General features: G+C 34.3%; 1 protein-coding gene across 1 annotated transcript in view; it reads right to left on the bottom strand.

Annotated features, from left to right (window-relative positions):
* DCDC1 (doublecortin domain containing 1) overlaps positions 1–19931 on the bottom strand; it is a 415749-nt gene that overhangs the window by 200979 nt on the left and 194839 nt on the right. The window contains exons 10-11 of the mRNA XM_057317241.1: positions 14547–14639; positions 6936–7106 (exon numbers count right to left, since the gene is read on the bottom strand). Of these exons, the coding sequence (XP_057173224.1) occupies positions 6936–7106; positions 14547–14639 (264 nt within the window). The remainder of the gene's footprint in view (positions 1–6935; positions 7107–14546; positions 14640–19931) is intronic.

Here is a 19931-nt window from a genome sequence, read left to right on the forward strand (position 1 = left end):
CTCCGGGTAATTAAAACTTATACAAAAGTTTGCCATCTATGGCAGTCCGTTTTTATTTTAATAAGTAATCCATTTTTTATCATAAAATATTATTGAAACTGTATGTAGAATCTTAAGTAGGTGTAAATGTATCACTTCATTTGCACTTATTAGAAAATCTGTATTCATTTCTATGTTCAGATGATGAATTGACGCTTGATAATATTCATGGTGAGTTGGGCTAACATAGATGTCAGTGGGTAATCCAGGGGACGGGAGCATATGTAGGAAGAGAATCTCAACGACTTGAGCATCTCAAACACTCTGTGAAAAAGCTAATTGAGAGGTAAAAACAAATTAACTGCTATGGAGAAGGACAATCTCCCCGAGAGAGAGAGCGTGCCTACGGCGGCAAGGTTCAGTGGTTGCATTTAGTCCGTGTAACTGCTGGGACAGTAATCCAGCTCTGGCCTGTGGACTTTCCCTGCTGACTGCCCACCTGGCAATTCTCTGGGCACCTTCAAGGCTGTCAGGACTGTGCAAGGAAAGCTGTTCTCATTACAACCAGCTCTGCGTGGGAGCTGATGTCCCGACCAATTGCTCTTCCCTGATTTTGATACAGACGCAGTTTTTCTCTTCAGCCAGTCTAGGAAAGAAAGATTGTATCTTCTGCACACAGAGATTTACACCTGGCTGCAAATGTCTGTCAGGAAATAGGCTGAGGTGAATACACTGGCATTTCCCCCAAGAGTTGAAAGACGAAAGAAAGAGAGAAAGAGAGAGAAAAGAGAGAGAGAGGAAGGAAGCAAGCAGCAAGCAAAGCAAAGAAAGAAAGAATGGAAAGTAGGGTAGATGAGCGGTTTCTGTGCCTACTACTAATAGTTATCCCATGAGATGTTGGAAGGCATTCATAGGATCTCAAGTTTCTTTGCCTTTAAAATGAGCAGTCTGACACTTGCCTACAATGATAAAATCCACATATAAAAATTGATTATCTCTATCATATTTTGCCCAACATTTAAGGAATGTTCTTAAAATCATAACAATGACCTTGAATATTTCATTTTTTCCACTTTTGTCATAATTCCTTTGAAAATGAATGTCATCTTGGAATGTTTTAGTATCTGTACTTAACGCATATTCTGAATTTGTTTTTCCAATGTTTATTCAAATGATGTAGGTAAAATAACAGAGCAGCTCAGGGATTATAAATACATATCTGGGAAAAGTGGGTTAAACAGAAAGACAAAAATCAAGGGCTGTACAATGGAAATAAGGACATCACACACATGCAGTGATGAGGCTGTTCAAGAAACAAATCTTGCCACTGTTTTATAGAAGTGGTCTCCTTCTATTCATTTAACTGCTCCATAGATTCCTAAATATTTAAATAAACTTTCTACTAATACCTATGGTTAGAAAACTTTAAACTTTTTTTTAAAAAAATGACCACCAAATAGAACAGAAATCTCAAATGGATTCATGGTGCTCTTGTGCCGCTCGTAGAATAAATTCCAAATTCAAATATCTAAATCCAAATTCAGATATCCAAAGCATATGGAAGGCTAAGAGGGTACTGCAGATAAAAGTATCTTTTCTGTTATCAAATTATCCCATTTTCTACAGATAAACAAGCCCATGAACTAGAATGATAAAATTGTAGTAAAAAGCTGAGAAAACACACACATGGATTTCATTATCTTCAAAAGGTGTCATATGGCTCTAATTGTATGAAAATAATCATGGGCATGGGCCAAGAGGGTGTTCTAGGCTTCTCTGCATCTTCCCACAGTACCTAGGACAATGCCTTGCAGGCAGTATATATTTGATAAAGTGAGGATTTACTGTACTGTTCATTGAAAATCGTCTTTCTTTCTGTCACTGGCAGAAAACAAATTGTTAGATGCATACCATACTACCCAGAAGATGAACTACATGCTGGACAAAGATATTCTTTTAAAAATAAATCCTGAATTATCCTTTTAACAAAGCTTAAATTTCTTTATGCTGTAAGAGAACACTATAACCAAACAATATAAACATAAGAAGGCTAAAAATCTCCAAATCACAGCCGTCTGAATCTTTTGTTTTGTTTTGGTTACTAAATTCCACCATATTTCCCTTGCTTACAACCAGAGTGGATTCATGTAAAGTTAATGAAGATTAAGCTTCAGGACCCTCACTTGCTCCAGCCCTGAGAGTACTGGAAGTTGTTGCGAGCTATAGATTATCATAAATAGAGAGGGGAAGCCAGCAACTCCCTAGCAATTAAGGGTATTTCCATGTAAGTACTTCTGAGAAAAACTTTAAAAAGTCTCAGTAGAAAGGATCTAAATCTCCAATCCTCCATTAATTTGCCGTGATTTACTTTCTCAATCTAAATAAATATCCACTTTCAGGCCTAATTTTAAATAAGTTCCTCTCCCCCAAATTATATAAGCTCTAGACCTAACAGAAACTGGATCTGCCTCCACTGACAGCAAATGGAAGACAACCCACAGAGCATTATTGACCAATTGTGTGTGAAAAGCACTAATTCTAGTGAAAAGACTTCCCTGTACCCATCTTCCACTCGTTTCCCCCGTGCTGTCTTCCACCCACTCACACATCCCACACTCTTGCTCATCAATTCTCTGTCACAATCACCCAACTTCCTTCTAGTTTTTCCACCCACCATCCCTTAAAGCTTTGCTAATACCCTTTCCTATCAGTCCTTTCTTTCCTGCTCTCCCAGGGAAACGCGAACATTTCTGACAGCATCTCCATGGGGACAAAGAGGAGGAGTTGCAAGAAAGAACAGGACTGGAAAAACAGAAGTCATTGAGCCATGGCTATAGCAGATGTTCTCAAAGTGGCTGGGGTGGTGGCATTGACAGAGGATATAAGGTAAGTGAAATTTGGACTAGTAAGCAATAACTCCAAAAACCTGAAGGACTTCATAAATTCTGGTGTACATTGAGTGTGACTACTAAAGCTAAAAACAATAAGATTACATCAACCTAAAAGGTCCTCTGATGTAAAGGCAAGAGAGTGTACCAGAATATCAAAAAAAAAAAAAAAAAAAAGAAAAGAAAAGAAAAGAAAAATGCACACTGTGGTTATGACTACATAGGGCAAATGAGTGCATATGGAAATGATATGCAAAAGTGAGAATGGTAATATAACGAATAACGTGATTATGAGTGACATAACTTTTTCTTAAAATTCCCCTAATGTTGTTATGTTTTCAATTTTTTTTACAGGGAATTTTCCCATACCAGGAATGGACATTTAGGTTGTTCTCAGTCTTTTGTCTTACATGTCCATTTAAACTCAGTACTGTATCATGCCATGTAATTGCACAAATGGGACTGAGGCAATATGGAATACAGAAAGAGTGTGTCCTTTTGAGAGGTGACCTGCTGGTGTTAAGATCTAACCAAAAGCCCCTATTTGTAAGTTATCAATGAAAGATACGGTGAGGAAGAGAACCTCAGTGAAGAGATGAAGACAACATATACAATATGAAAAACCACCCCAGGGGATTTTGAATCACATCTGGCCTTCAGCCCATAGTTGAGAGCCACTGCTCTAGAAGATGATGACAATACAATCAATTATTTTGGTTCTTAAAGCCGAGCCATGGATATGTGTATATATATATATATATACACACATATGTGCATATGCGTATAAACATAGATGTATAATATACATATACATACATATTCAACAGAGTGATATAGATCTTCAAACACAGAATATTAGAAAGATGATCATTCCAATTTATTTTATTAATCAGGCACTTTTCTAATCAAAATGGATAGAAAAGGGGAAAAATAAGTTTTACTAGAGCCGTGCCTTTGAGTTATAAATAGAAAACATATTCATTTATTGATACATCATCTAATACTCTACATAGGACATGCCATAAGGGGAGATAAAGTTGTTCATAACCAGAAAAGATATGGTCTTGGCCACAATAAGTCAGAGGTAACTGCATTAGAGATGGTGCTCCAAGGAAGGGCAGCTCACCCAAACCCCATGGGAAACTAGAGTTTGGCCAGACAACAGAAACAACTGATTCTGTAATTAACGAAGGATGGTATGCTGTGGCCTTTGCTCAATATCTCTTCTGTTGGAATTAGCAAGTTCTCCCCACCAAGGAGGAAGTACAGGAAAAGGCCTCAATTCTAAGATTTCCAATTCTGAATATTTGGGATACACTTTGCTAATCCGTTCTTATCACTACTATCTGGCTATTTTAGATATAAGAACTGGTTTAGAAAACTACAGATCTTAAAAAAAAAGAGAAAGAAAGAAAGAAAGAAAGAAAGAAAGAAAGAAAGAAAGAAAGAAAGAAAAGGGAAAACTATGGATCTCAGTTTCTTTTCCATCAGTCCAAACATGTATTCCCAACAATTTCAAGTTACTACAAGCCATCACTGAATACAAACTTTGAAAGGAATGCACAGTAGCACACCATTATATAGTGTTTCGATGAAACAAACACGATAGACATAAGTAACTCCAAGGAGAATAGGTAATAGTAAAACATAATAAAATAATTAGGAAGTGAAGACTATTACCTTTGTTTTTAATGTGACCTACTTAATTTTAAGTTTATATAATTTTTAATTATGGCTGTATTTAGCAACTGGCTCAAGAAATTCCTGAAAATTCAACAATTAACAGTCTCAAACCAGTAGAAGCAAGATTCAGCTTATCAAACCCATTAAATCAAAACCTCTGGGGATGCTGGGTGGCTCAGCTGGTTGATCGTTAGGCTCAGGTCATGATCTCAGGGTTGTGAGATCAAGGCCTATGTCGGCTCTGCACTCAGTAGGGAATCTGCTTGAGATTCTCTCTCCTCCTCTCCCTATATCCTACCCCTACCTCCACTTGCATGCTCTCTCTCTAGTATCTCTCTAAAAAAAAATAAATTTAAAAAAAGGAAAAAAAAAAAAAAAACCTCTGGAGGTGGGGGCATTGATGTTTTTTAAAAGGTCTCCAGATGATTCTAAAATGGCAGCCAGGATTGAAAGACCAGTGGTCTATGCTAAAGCCTGATAGGGTTGATGTCCAGGTTTCTTGGAATATGAGAAAAGGAATTTATTGTCTGAGAGAAATTGGATGTTCCAAAGGGGAAAACTGGGGAGAAAGGAAAAAAGCTGAGAACTTCATAGAAGAATGATAAAGACGGAGGATGTCTTGGAATAGGGAGAGGGATCTCAGATAAGACTAGGGTGACCAACCATACTGTCTTGCCTGGGACTGAGAGGTTTCCTGGATGTGAGGTTCTCAGTGCTACAACCAGGAAAGTCATGGGCATATGAATGGAGGCATTGGATTTTTCATTTTAATTAGTTTTTATTAATTTAAATTTAAATAGCTACATGTGGCTAGGGCTACTATATTGGACAGCACAGTGAGTCTAAACAAACACAAGAAGATGGCTTCTTTGCATATATACATTTCCTCTTCTGTTTGCTAGTATGGAAAGAATTATGAAGCATATTAAAAAAGAAATATATGACAGTAGTAACTCAGATCCTAAAGTTAAATATTTGCTATCAAGCCCATGTGCTAATGTGAACACATGATAAAAATTATTCAGAAATATGCATCAAACTTGTGAGGAAAAAAAAAACTTTTCTTTTTTCCAGGACATATGATGATTGCTGATACAAATGAGTGGGGATAAATGGTATTAAGGCAACCATGCTCCCTCACTTAGCTCCTTTCTTAATCAATAGCAAGTACTTTGAAAAATATTGGAATAGATCTGTAACCAAGTCAGAAATCTGAAAAAGAAAAATGCTACTGGATGATGGGAACCCTTGACCTTGATGCCTTGAACATCACTTCCTAAACCTTTAAGTGACTAGTAGACTATGGAAAATAAATTATCATGTTTATTTTGGAATCACATTTCCCCAAAGGTCAATTTTTGAATGGTAGTATTCTCATTCCAAATGCAAATATGGGAATGTCATTTTAAAGAATTATGGATAGAAAATATGATGTTCATAATTGCAATTTAAAGTTTATATTTATAGAATAAAACTGAATATTAAGAAAGAAGAATTATAGAAAAAGACTGATCAAAATATAATTACTTTGAATGTTATTACATTCAAATGTAAATATAATCAAAATAAATTGATGAATTGTAATAGTTCCTTCGATGGAAAGGGCCATCCATTGAGTAATTCAATCTTTTTTTCTCTTTAAATGTGGGATATAAAAATCACAGAACAACATTAACTTGACAGATTTAACGTGGATACTCGATTATGATAAACAAAAGTATTTACATTCCAGAAGCTTTCGGTACTTAGTCCACTTTAGCCACTTATGAGTTACTTTTTTTCTCTTCCAGAGATGCAATAGCAAAAAGTAGCCTAGGACATTAAGCCATCTTGTCCCGACAAATAACCAATTCACCTTTTTTCCCAGTATATTCTTAAGTATTGATTTTACCAAGTGAACTCAGACATGTGTCACACTTATCCAATACAGATCCTTTTCCTTGGAAATGTAGTTTGAACATCAATCAGTCACCTGGCCTTTCACCTCTAATTCCTATTGCCACTGTCTGTCAATTATTAAAGCCTTTCCCATTTTTCTAAATAAGTTATTTTTTTAAACTGAAAAACATAGCGACTCCTGTTAAAAATACATGTTTCTTGGAAAAGTATGCAATGTTCACATGATTAAATGTCTTCATTAAAATTACTTTTCTGAGTTGAAAACTATTTAAAGTTTATAAATCCTTTTCAAATGCCTCAAGGTATTTTCTTTTAAAGCATACTCCCTGAATGGTAATATTAGCACTTGTAAGCCAAACTCTGGTTTGAGAAAGAAAACATTAAAAGAAATTCAAGCTGAGTGGCATTGTTAGAAGGGTCTTCAAATGGAGCAGAGTGTTTTCATCTCTAGCTGAACCCAGTGAGAGTTACAGAAATGACACCCACCTTGAGCTGCAGGCCTCCTGGGATAAGAGTGTTTGCTGGAAGGCTTTTAATGTGTTGGTAGACATAAGAGGAGAATTGCTCCTGCTCAGCCTGTAATTGGGGGCCAAGTTTAGAGAGATGACCTCTGTTGCTTTTGATAGCTGTCTGCAATTCATCAATCAGCCTGCTCACCTGAAGGGGTTAAATTACAAGGGTTGTTAGCAAGAAGTAATTGTTGATGTCACACCTATTAGATTTTTGAGTACCTAGTTTGACGGGAGGGAAAATGACTTCAATATAAGAATTTGAGTATAGAGCCATCTTCAAGTAAAGAGAACAGAAGAGATATGCATTCCTTCATCAGCTAATTTTATTTATGGGAAAATTTATAACCTTTGCCTTCACTAATATGGAATAGATAGCCATTTACAAATGCTGAATAAAAAATGTCTCTGGATATGAGAAGAAACATGCACCTGACAAGTTTGCAAAGGACTTCTAAACTGCTTAACAGAATAAAATCTTCCTGAGACTTCAATTAATCCAATATATGTGCCACTGACAATATTTAATTTTATTATATGAACACTGCATTATGTAAACTTATGTTTTCTCTAATAGATTGGGTTCTTACACAAACACTAGTTGATATATGGTAGTGACCAAAAGAGATTAAAAGCAGAAATTCACTTCATCTATGGCCCTTTAAAGTGATTAAATTAGACCCATTTAGAATTATGAATGACTCTGAATAGAGCATGGGCTTTTGAAATACTGGGTTAAAAATCATGGCTCTTCCATTTACTGACTGAGAGACTGTGAGCAGGTAATAAAACCCTATCTGTAATGAAGAATAATAACAGCCTTTCCATATTAAGAATTAAATAAGATTACAGAATGAACAACACAATGTCTAACCTATAGTAATGTGCCTAATGCACATTATATTATTATAGCATTTTCTTTTTTAAATCAAGGTGTTTTCTGCATATCAAGTTTTAATTGTTTTTCTTGCTCTATCTTTCCTATCCCTACCCTTTCTTCACATAATGCAGATAAAAATTTGAAACTGTTTGCTACCTAGATTCTCCATCTCGCTTCAATGTCCATAGTAAAAAGTGGGAAATCTTTCTCCAAGAGTCTCCCTTGTACAGACACCTCATCCTCTTTTTCTCTCTTTGAACTGAATATATGGTATTTGTCCCAGTCTGTACCCCAACTCTGATGTTAAATCCATGATTTCCATCTCTTCCACAGAGGATTCTGAGAAGTCAATGGAAGCAAATTTGTACTATTATCCACATAACTTGAGTATTAATTTTTCTACTCAACCTATCAAGATTATATATTGTCATATATATATACATATGTGTGTATATATACACACACACACACATACATACACACACATACACACACACACACACACACACACACACACACACACACACACTTCAGTGACATTTAACTTTCCCCCAAGAACTTTAGGAGCATTATGTGCATATAAACAAGCTAATTTAAATGATTCCTATTTTTCTTTGGTCTTCCATATCTCTTTTATTTGTCCCTATGTCATCAATCATCTACTCCCTTTATTATTATTTTTTATTTCTTTTTATTTTGTTTAAGTTAGGCTCCACACCAAGCAAGGAGCCCAATGTGGGGCCTGAACTCACAACCCTGAGATCAAGACCTGAGCTGGAATCAAGAGTTGGATGTTTAACTGACTGAGCCATCCAGGTGCCTCTCATCAAGTCCCTTTAAAAAATCCTTCTCTTAAATAAAGGACTGCTAAACGTTTTCTCTAAAAGGGACAGATAATAAATATTTTCAATTTTCTGGGCCATAAGGTTTCCATCAAAACTGTTTGACCCTGCAGTTGTACTTTGAAAGCAACCACAGATAACATGTAACAAGTGGGCGTGACTGCATGCCAATAACACTTTATTTAGAAAAGTAATCAATAGACTGGATTTGGCCCTACAGCTGTAGTTTGCCAACCATTCTTCCAAATTCATATATTTCTTCTTCTTCGTTCCTTTTCTTTTAAGTAATACTCTGGTCCAAGCCCTCATCTCCTCATCCTTTTCCCGTACTTGAATTCCCAGGACACCTACTGAGTGGTCTCTCTGTCCCTGGTCTCTCCACCTAAAATTCATCTTGCCACCTCCACCAAATTAATGTACCTCCAATAGCATATTGAACCCTCCAGTCGCTCCCAGCTTCCTCAGCTTGGTATTCAAGATTAAAACCCTTTTCTACTTTCTGGAATGAATTTCTGTGCTTTCCATAGTACTGTTAACTCTACTATAAAGTTTTAACATTTAAAATACAGAAATAATAAATGATCCAATATTAAATTAATGTTTTCAGCCTAATCTTAACCATACTACCCTCCAGTATTATCCTCAAAAATGATGGATAATAATATGTATCATACCAAAACTAGAGACCAAAACAGACCAAGTGATTTGCTCTTATAGTTGTCTGACAAAATTTAAATCCAAGAACCAAAGGCCTTAAATAGACTCCAGATGCCATCTCTGCAAAGCACTGATCCTCTCTGAACCCATCCTCAGCCCCAGCATCATATGATTCAAAAAGATATAACTTTACATAGTCTTTAAAGTATACTAAGTATTACGCAATGTATTATGCTAGTCAATAATACTGTTCTCTTCAATTTTATGTACTGTACTTTATACTATAGTGAGCCACCAAAAAAAGAAAAAAAAAAAAAGGAGGAATTTCAGGCTTTGATTTGAGAACATTTTTATACATGACTGGTTTTACTGTCACAATCCATAGCCTTTCACAGATAAGGAATTTCATGTGACATCAGAAATCAACCAACCATACAATTGATGATGTCATTTGCATTCTAAAGGGCTATTGGTGAAAGCCTTAAAAGTTTCATTTACTATGAATCCTTTGTTTCTTCAAAAAATTTCTCTATCATTTTTGCTATTTTCAATTGTCTCATGATTATCTGTTAATGTATGTGAAGTATAATTACATCAATTATCACCTGGGTTTTTTTTTAATAAGTTAAAACTATCAAGAAAGATGTCCTAGCAAAAATTAACGTATATCAAAACAGGAAAAAATATATCAAGAACCCTGCCATTGGCATTTTGGTAAAATTTCCATCCAATCTTACTAAAACTTTGTTACTTTACATATTCATAAGGTCTTTTATCCCCAAAGTGCTACATTTTGTTCCCAGTTATTCTGATAACATATTACCCTTAAAGATAACCCTACACATGAAATAACTCATATACCAAAATTGGGTAGGTAATACAATAATCCTGAATTATTTTACATAATATGATTTTTTTTTCAAATCACAGATGTTGCTAGAAGGGGAAAAATGCTCTTTAAAATTCTTCATCACGAATCTTTTTTTTCCTGAAAATCCTTTTTTTCTCTCTCTCTCTCTACAAAGGCAATGTGAATAGGGGTAAAAGAAGACAAAACTTGACCTTTTGTGATCCCAGCATTAATGGGTCTGTTCATAATTCAATCTATGTGTGTGTGGGAGCATCCATGTGGAAACATAGAGGCCCGAGAGACATAAAGCCTTTCCCTTTAAACATTATCTGACCCTATCAGTCCCATTCACAAAAGAAGGCTTACGTATGCATATGTTGAAAAAATGCACCATCTCATTGTGCAGCAGAAAGCCTACACATTCTACTCTTCATTCTCCGTGGAAATGCAGCACGGAAGTGACACTTGTACAGAATTTGGGAGAGTGACAAATGAGCAGAAGGTAGCAAAAAAAATGAGTATTCGATGAGGAAAAAAGACCAAACTTCTGAAAGAATGCAAATGCACACCTGTCTATAAACATGGACAGAGGTTTTTTGCTTAAAAACCTACATTGGGTAGTTTGGTCATATTTTTATGACATATTCGCGTAACCCTGGAATTTATTATATTCTCAAGATGACTTAGATTTAGCATAAAATATTATTCTGTTTCTAATCATTCTAAAATATATGCACATTGAAGTTGTATGTTCTGAATTACACATTCTGTTTATTGTACTTTGGCTAGAGGAGCTCCTGGCTTTTCTAATGATGAGCTCAGCTCTTGGCCTGATTGCTATGTGGCCTTGAGTCCATCTATATTAGTAAGGAGAACTCCAGAGAACTTTGCACTAAATTATCAACACTTGAAATCAACACAAAAGGTGGCAGCCTCTACCCTGGGAATGTCATCTTGGCATGCAATGCACGGGGAATGGTCTCAAACCTAGGTCAGTGCTTAAACTTAAGACCAAGAAACTTTCTAATTTATGACATAATTAAGAAGAACCAGAAAGGGGACAGGGAGATGAAAATAGGTATTTTTAAATTTCCTAAAATCTCTTCTTTCTTTCAGTACCCCCAAGGGTACAGCATTTTTCAGGTTAAAGAGAAACGTAACCCATATTCGATGAACAAAGATTAGAAAAGATAATGAGAACCTATGAGCAAAGCTAAGTATCTCTCGATTTAGAAAGATGGGCTGCAATGTAACTACCAGGGAACTTGAAGTGTGTACCACCTCTTATCCATACCACTTCAAATACTCTCAACTTTTTAATAGTTTCTAGAACCCTTCTGAGATGGAAGATATTTCAGAAGGAGATTTATCTTGCTTCCAGCCAGAGGTCCATTATGTGTGCCACCTTCAAGCCTATTCAGGAGTCTAACATTCATGGAGGAAGGGGTGATTAAAATAGAGACCTTTAAAAAAATTTTAATTCCAGTTTAGTTTACATACAGTGTTATATTAGTTTCAGTGTAAAATATAGTGATTCAACAGTTTCATATATTACTCCGTGCTCATCAACATAAGTTACTCTTAAACCCCTTCACCTAAAATAGAGAGATTTTGACTGTCTTTATAATTTACCTGGCAATAGGGCTATGTTGATGGCAACAAAAATAATGTCAACTATACCATTTGAGGAAGCAATGAGAATGTGCTTTGCAGGCTTCTAACCACAGCAGCCTAATGAACCAAAGGTCCCAGCTACTGTGCTCTGAAATCCATCACCAGGTTGTCATCAGTGGCTGAGGATACTGAGGTAGGTCTAACTTAGGGAGTCACAGGACTCCTCTAAAGGGCAACTGTACGTCAAGGATACACCACCAGCTTCACCAAACTTTCCTTAGACTGCACCACTGTCTAAGAGGCTTCTCTCCAGTATTCCTTTCCTCTCTCCTTCACTTGTGCTCAAGTCTGCATTTTAGTCTAACAGGTCTCCCAGCCTTACCCAGAACTCTCTCCATTTTCTTTCATAGGCATTTCTTCTAATAAAATACATACACATTTAATACTATCTTGGTATTTACTTTTCAGAGAACCTGGAATAACTTTTAAACCAACAATAACAAATTATATGCACATTTCTAATAAACCATTTCCAAAAAGTAGTTAACATATAACACACCTCAAAGTAGTCCCACATACATTATTATTATTCCCAGTTTTAATGTGGAAAAATTACATGAAATAAAACAAGACCATGTCTATGATCATAAGATAAAACCATAGACAAGCAGAAATCTAAATTTAAATATCAGATTTTATGATATTTAGTCTGGATTTTGAAATATGTCTAGAAATACAATTTTTCTAAAAAATAAACTGTGGGCAAAATAAATTTTGAAGTAATTCCCCCCAAAATTTTTCATTTCTTTTCACCATCATGATTTCACATTTCCATACATGAATTAGGGCCAAAACTTGATGTCACTTACTTTCTCTAACTAAAACCCTGGAAATTACACATCAAGATTAATATAATAACTTTCAAAGTAATGACATAAAAATTATTCCCATAGTATATAGAATATATTTAGAGAGTATTACACACACACACACACACACACCATATTCCCTTTATTATGTATTTGATTTTTTAAGCAAACAAAAGACATTTGAATCATAACTGATCAAGCAATATGTGACCAAATAAGGCACTGTATGAGAAGAACACTGAAGTATATAGGTATTAAATAAACATTAAGATGATAATAAAGAAGAAATACCAAATAAGCTTAAATACTGTTGGATATTCTAGAAAAGATAATTTTCATTTCCAGTGTTGCTAACAAGGTGGCATTTAAAATGATATATTTAGCATAATGATCATTTTCCTGGGCCACTTCAAGTTCTCAGTTCCACTGAAATTGCAGTTTTGCATAAAATGTCAAAGAGCAAAATAATTACAATATTTAAAAGGCAGAAAATATCAAATCTGTTCATTCTTTTAGAGTATTTTAGATTTAATCTCTAATAATAATTTGTTATTATAGATATAACTTTAATAATACTAATTAAACTAGAGGTATTTATTTGCATTTCCTAAAGTTTCCCATATCAAGGTACATGATAGATTCAATTTAAGTTACTGTGAAAATGTAATAAAACTCTCTGACTATGATAAAAACATTTCCAAATGAGTAGAGGACAATATTTTTTTAATTTATAACTGAAAATCTAGTCTTTTAATTTGTTAATATTAAATGGAATGAGTGAGAACTGTAACTTAAATGTATACAATTGTTATTTACTACATCTTAGAACTATTCAAGTTGAATTTTTCTTATGAAATATTCTCTACTGAGATTACCAATCTATGTTTATAATATAGTCTTTAAACTTGGACATATATAAGTCCTAAAGATTAATATGGTCTCTAATTCAAAGATCTGAATTCACTCAGGAAGATTTGATGCATTGTACCTGTTCATTTTTTGTATCATACATAGTTAGCAGAACAGATGACAATCATAATGATAAGAAAATATTAAAGCCCCAAAGCTTGGATAGATTTCCTTGCCGAAGTGTCAAAAGAGAATTACATGAAAGTTTAATTTTTAAATATTCATATTACCTTATTCTTTAAGTTGATTATGATTTTATTTACTGACAATGGTACATGGGAATTAGCAAATTCATGATCTCTCCTCAGAAAGATTAAATGCTTTTGCATTCCAGGAACCTACATAAAAATCATTTTCTCCTTTTATCTAACACCAATTTTGTATTATTATTTCATTTATGGAATATGCTGTCAACTTCACAGCATGAGCTTTGGAGAGAAGAAGCTTTGCTTTAATAGTTCTTCATTACAATATTGCCTACAGAAGCTTATGATTAGCTCACTTAAGCTTGACATTTGTAAACTACAGTTTTTCCTTCATAAAAGATAACATTGTTAGCATTTCTAACATTCTAGGACAATAATTTCATTTCTAGAAGTCGGAAAATAAAAATAAGATTTAGTACTTATTCAAAGTTCAATGAAATTTTAATGTTTTTCCTATGTTAGCATTGCTTTATAATTTCCAGATTCAACTTGCATGTAATAATTTCCTAATTTAGGAAATTTATGAGAAAGTTTTCAGAAATATTTTTCAGAAAATTACAATATTTATTCTTTCAAGCATATAATTATTTTTCAAGCTGCCTATATAATAAAATGATTCCAGTTTTGACCAATTTTCTTCATTTTGTTGCTATCAGATAACTATAATTGTTTCACTATCAGATCCAAATAAAATATATTTTGATTTTTAAATTAGTACTCATAGTAATTTTATAACACAGTTTAAAAAGTAAGTTTCTTACTTCCTCTTGTGCCTTATGGTGTTCCTTTGCTGTCATTGAAAGAATTACTTTTTCAGTAATTTTTTCTTTCTGTTCATGTAAAGCCAGGTTCAACTAGAAAAAATAAATAAATTGCATGAAAATAGGCACCTACTGACACCTCACTACAACATTTCTTCAAACAACCAATTTAGCATAATCATGAAAGGAGATTTAAAATTAACTTGGGCCACATTTATATGAAAATGAACTCCATTTAGATTAAGTTGAAAGTACATTTTTATATTTAAAACATTTAACACTGAATCTTTCACTTCCACTTTTATTGTTTATAAGTTTACTAAAATATGATTTGGGAAGGGGTCCTTAATTGCAGACATTTGACACCAACAGTTACTTTTTTAAAGTATTTTATCAAAATGAGCATAGCAATTTTTTTAATTAGGCTGATATTTCCTATTAAAATTTCTCATTGCCAGTAGGGAATAAATTGACTGCTGTTACATCAGGATAAAAATTCAAGAACATAAACCAAAAGCAAATGTCGATCAAACATTCTAGAACAGTTCAAAATGATTTATAATATTTCAAGACAAGAAATAATGTATCTTAAATACCTGAACAGTTACCTGCAACCTGATCCATTTACAAAGCCAGAGAAAGGTCTTCTACCACTGCTGCTAACTCATACATTATAAAAAGGTGAATGCGGTCCATTCTTGTTTCTTTTTAAATAATCCCCACCGAAACAAAATGCTATTTTTAATGAAGGAAAAAACTGAACTCACGCAATAACAGTCACTCAGCAAACTGGTATTAATAGAAAGAGGGAACGTAACAGCTTAATCCAAAACCTTCTGAATTGGAATATTTAACAATTCTTAAGCAACGGACTTGCCATATTGTATTTCTCTACTGAGGTAAAAAATAAATAATGACCATGTTTTTTATTTTGTTTTGTTTGTTTTGTTAATGTTGTTGTTGCTTTATTTTTTTTTTGTAAGATTTATTTATTTATTCTAGAGAGAGACTGCGCGAGCAGGAGGGGCAGAGGGAGAGGGAGAGAGAACCTCAAACAGACTCTGTGCTGAGTGCAGAGCCTGACATAGGGCTCAATTCCAGGACCCTGAGTTTATGACCTGAGCCAAAACCAAGAGTGAGAGGCCCAACCGACTGTGCCACCCAGGCACCCTGGTTGTTGTTTTAAATCGTGTTTCTCCATTGCATGCCTGGAAAATCATGTTTGAGTTAATATGAATCTTTAATCCATATCCTTCCTGAAGACTCATTCTTATACTTGAGATAAAATGTGGGTGGGATCAATAATATGGTTTCCTCAATCTAGTATGTATATATGCTATAAGAATAGCATCAAACCTGTGAACTCTTCATCCACTGATATGTGATACAGCTCAGTATATCAGAGATTCTATCTTGGTAGAGGGAAAGTCCAGGAATCTTTAGTTGATTCTAATGATCACCCTAGATAAGGAGTTGACAAACGTTTCTGTAAAGGGCTGGAGAGTAAATATTTTAGGCTTGGTTGGGGGAGGGCATACAGTCTCTGTTGCTATTACTCAGCTCCACCCTTGCAGCATTTAATAGACAATACATAAATGAATGAGCATAGCTATGCCTCAATAAAACTTAAAAAACCAACAAGTGGCAGGCTGATTTTGAACAGCAGGCAACGTTTGATGATCCCTGTCCTGGATTGAGAACCACGAAAAACAAGTTTGCTAAAAAATGATCATCACGTAACGTACAACGTTATGACTGTAGTTAACAATGCTGAATGGTATATTTGAAAGTTGTTAAGAGGGTAGATCCTAAGAGTTCTCACCACAAGGAAAAACACGTTGTTCTTCTTTCTTTCTTTCTTTTTTTTTTTTGTACCTATATATGAGATGATGGATGTTAACTAAATTTCTTGTGGTAATCATTTCACAGTATATATGAAAGTCAAGTCATTATGTTGTACACCTTAAACTTACACAGTTCTGTATGTCAATTACAACTCAATTAAACTGGAAAAATATCATCATGTGAAACTATTCTTAGGATTACTCTCCCCAGAGAATATTTTTTTCATGTGTTGAAGTAATATAAAAAACATATTATAAAAAGTCAAATATCTACCTCACAGAAACCCGTGTGTAAACTGTGGTACAACATAGCTGTGTCAGGTCTCTATGGCTATTTATTTATGGGGGGATTCTCATCTCAGGAGGCGATGGGTATGAAGGAGAGGGTACTGTGAAATATTCACCAAACTCATCCATTCTTTACAAAATTAATTTCCAAATGCCCAAACATTCAGAGCAGATCTTTTCTGAAGGGAAGCAAACAAAACAAAAACAGAGCTATACTGAACTCTTTGGTGCCACAGCAGTAAGTCAGATTCTAATGCAGTCTCTCAGGGCCATGACATTTAGAACTGCTTCCAAGTAACTCTTTAAAAGGTGAGAATTCTTTACCTTTGAAAGCACCACAGTTGGGAAAATCACCTCTATTCTAATATTCAACTTCTAAAGAAACACTATACTAATCTACACAAGCTGAGGTCAAAACATATCAACACTATCGGCAAACATCATATGCATACCAAATAGAGAATCCAGTAAGATATTGAGAAATAAATGGTCAACAAAATATAAGGACACAGACATGGGCCTTTTCTGGAAACAGACCGGCCATTCCAAAAGAGAGAGATTTTAATACAATCATTTAGAGAAAATTATTGAAAGTAAAAGTCAAATTAAGAGAGTGCATCTTCACCCGAGGTATTAGTAATACGCAGTGTTAATAGCATCTTCCCCTCAAGTCCTGTGTCATGATAACAATCGTAGGATTCTCCTCTCCTGTCACTTTGGAGGAGAAGATCCTGTTTCTTCATTATGACAAAACTATGTGCTTTCGATTTGTTATTCTTATCTGAAATGTATAAAATAATCTTTGTCAGTGGGTTTGAAATTTCTGAGGCTAATTTTTCATGTATAAAGGGGGTAGAAATTTCAAATTAAAAGTCAAAAACAAGGGTATTGTCCTAAGTGAAATAAGTCAGAGAAAGAAAAATACCATATGATCTCGCTTATATGCATAATCTTAAAAAAAAAAAATACCAAGCTCATAGATAGAACAAATTGGTGATTGCCAGGGGTGGATGTGGGAGGTGGGTGAAACAGGTAAAGGTGATCAAAAGGTACAAATTTCCAGCTATAAAATAAATAAATCATGGGGATGTAATGTATAACATGGTAACTGTATTATATACCTGAAAGCTGTTGAGAGTAAGTCTTAAAAACTCTCATTACACACAAAAAAAATGTAAGCATGGTGACAGATGTTAATAAACTTACTCCGGTAATCATTTTACAATATAGACAATATCAAATCATTATGTTGTACACCTGAAACTAATATAATATGTCAATTATACCTCAATAAAAAATTAACATAAACATGGCTAAAATGTGTATATAACTATGAAAAGACAAATTTCTACCAAACAGGGGAGTGTGACTTTGTTCTAACTATATCTTGCTCTTTTTAAATGTAGGAAAACACCCATAAATATTCATTGTGTACATCAATATCTAAAGGTAAATAGGAAGGTTTAATTTACCATTTTTGTCAGGCCTTGTTGCTAAGATTTTAAAAAATATGTAATAACTACTAGCTATCCAAGATCAGGTTAAAATTGGTCTCATTCAATATTAACAGTAACCAGAATAGAACCATCAAGAGACAGTGAAGGACAGTGGCAGAAATGGAAAAAACAAGAAACATAATGGTTCTGTCAAGGAAAACTAAATAAAAAGTGCTTCCAAAAAATGGTTTTGTTAGAGAAAAAAGATTAAAAAGGAATATGTTCACTTCAAACAATCTGTTTAGGAATTAAGAAAAAAGTCCACCGAAGTATACCTGAAGCCACAGGTTTCAACGAAATGATTTCTAATGATTGTTACCCTTCAGACTATATGTATTTTACATAAAACTTCTAATGCTAAGGTAGCAGGTGTTATACTTTCTCTAAAGCCCTAAAGGGTCATGGTTTAGTAATATATAGTTCTGTATAACATGTATGGCCCGTTGTGACTATAAGAAAAAGTGCTCTTCATTTGAGGAGTTCTTCAAACATTTGCAGGCTCTGGAAGCTCAACTATGGACATCCTAGAGAGGACAACAGGTTGAAGATCTGCTTGGAGAAATACAGGTAGAACAGCAGTAATCTCCTTTTGTGTGTGTCAGTAGCCACACATGACTTTTCCTTCTTGTTTTGTTTTTTTTCTTAACTTCCTCCCAAATATTTTAAAGTGTATTTATAAAAATTGTAAAGACTAATTGTGTAAAAAATTTTAACATGACAGTAAGATAAAATAAGATCTATTTTATAGGAGAAAATAACTCTAAACTCTAGAGCCCAATTATTAATGTATTTTTAAAAGGTACAGTGATCAAACAAGCTGGTATGTTCTGTCTTCTTAATTCATATTGACATTCCAGATAGGTGCTAAACAAAGAGTCCAACCATACTCTCAGTGCTCTGAATTATAGTTCTGCATGTACTTTTCTCTGTCTTCAGAATAGCTAGTGATTCAATGTGAAATATATGATATGTGTTGTATATAATGTCTTTAATCAATGTAGCCCAACAAGAAAACTGAATCTTTCTATCAAAAAATCTAACTTTTGACCAGTAAATTGATCTAATAATAAATTATTTGATCCATATTTTACATGCAGATCAATATAGGCAATACAGTTTAGCATAAAAAACAGGACAATCAGCCTTCGTATATATTGACAAGTTTTCCAATGGTCTGTTAATATACAAAAGACTGGGACAAATTACTTATTTATATATACAAAACATGGTTATAAAGGCCAGCTGCAGGTATTTTTTTTGGAAAGTGCATTTTAATAAGGTCCTATTCATTTAGGGAACAAATGGGGAAGAAGTAGTTTGCACTACAGAGTTTAGCGCGAGAGCTTTCTCTTTTTCTAACCACGAAATCAATCATTTGTCCAGACTGTGGGAGTCAGAGTTAGTTACTGAAAAGAGCTCCGTATATAAACAAGTCAATAACTCATTGTGTGTTATTGTCGAGCTGAAGAAGTCGGCTTTCAAAAAGCTGCCCCTGCTTCTCTCAGAATGAATGTCACTGTATTCAGAGACTGGGAGAGAGTCCTTTGTTTCCAGCTATTGCTGGCTGCCATTTATGTATGGGAACAGGAGGTGGCTGCTACGAGTGTGGGGGAAGCCATTATTTGGTATCATGGATGTCCAGGAAAAACTCTGAATTTTGTCAACCTAAATCATTTGTGTCTGAAAATGCATTAATGGAATTGATAAAGAGCGGCCATACACAAAAAAATATTTGGTAAAAAAGTTAAATGATAATG

Source organism: Ursus arctos, unplaced genomic scaffold (genome assembly GCF_023065955.2).
Source record: "Ursus arctos isolate Adak ecotype North America unplaced genomic scaffold, UrsArc2.0 scaffold_23, whole genome shotgun sequence".
NCBI classification, from domain to species: domain Eukaryota; kingdom Metazoa; phylum Chordata; class Mammalia; order Carnivora; family Ursidae; genus Ursus; species Ursus arctos.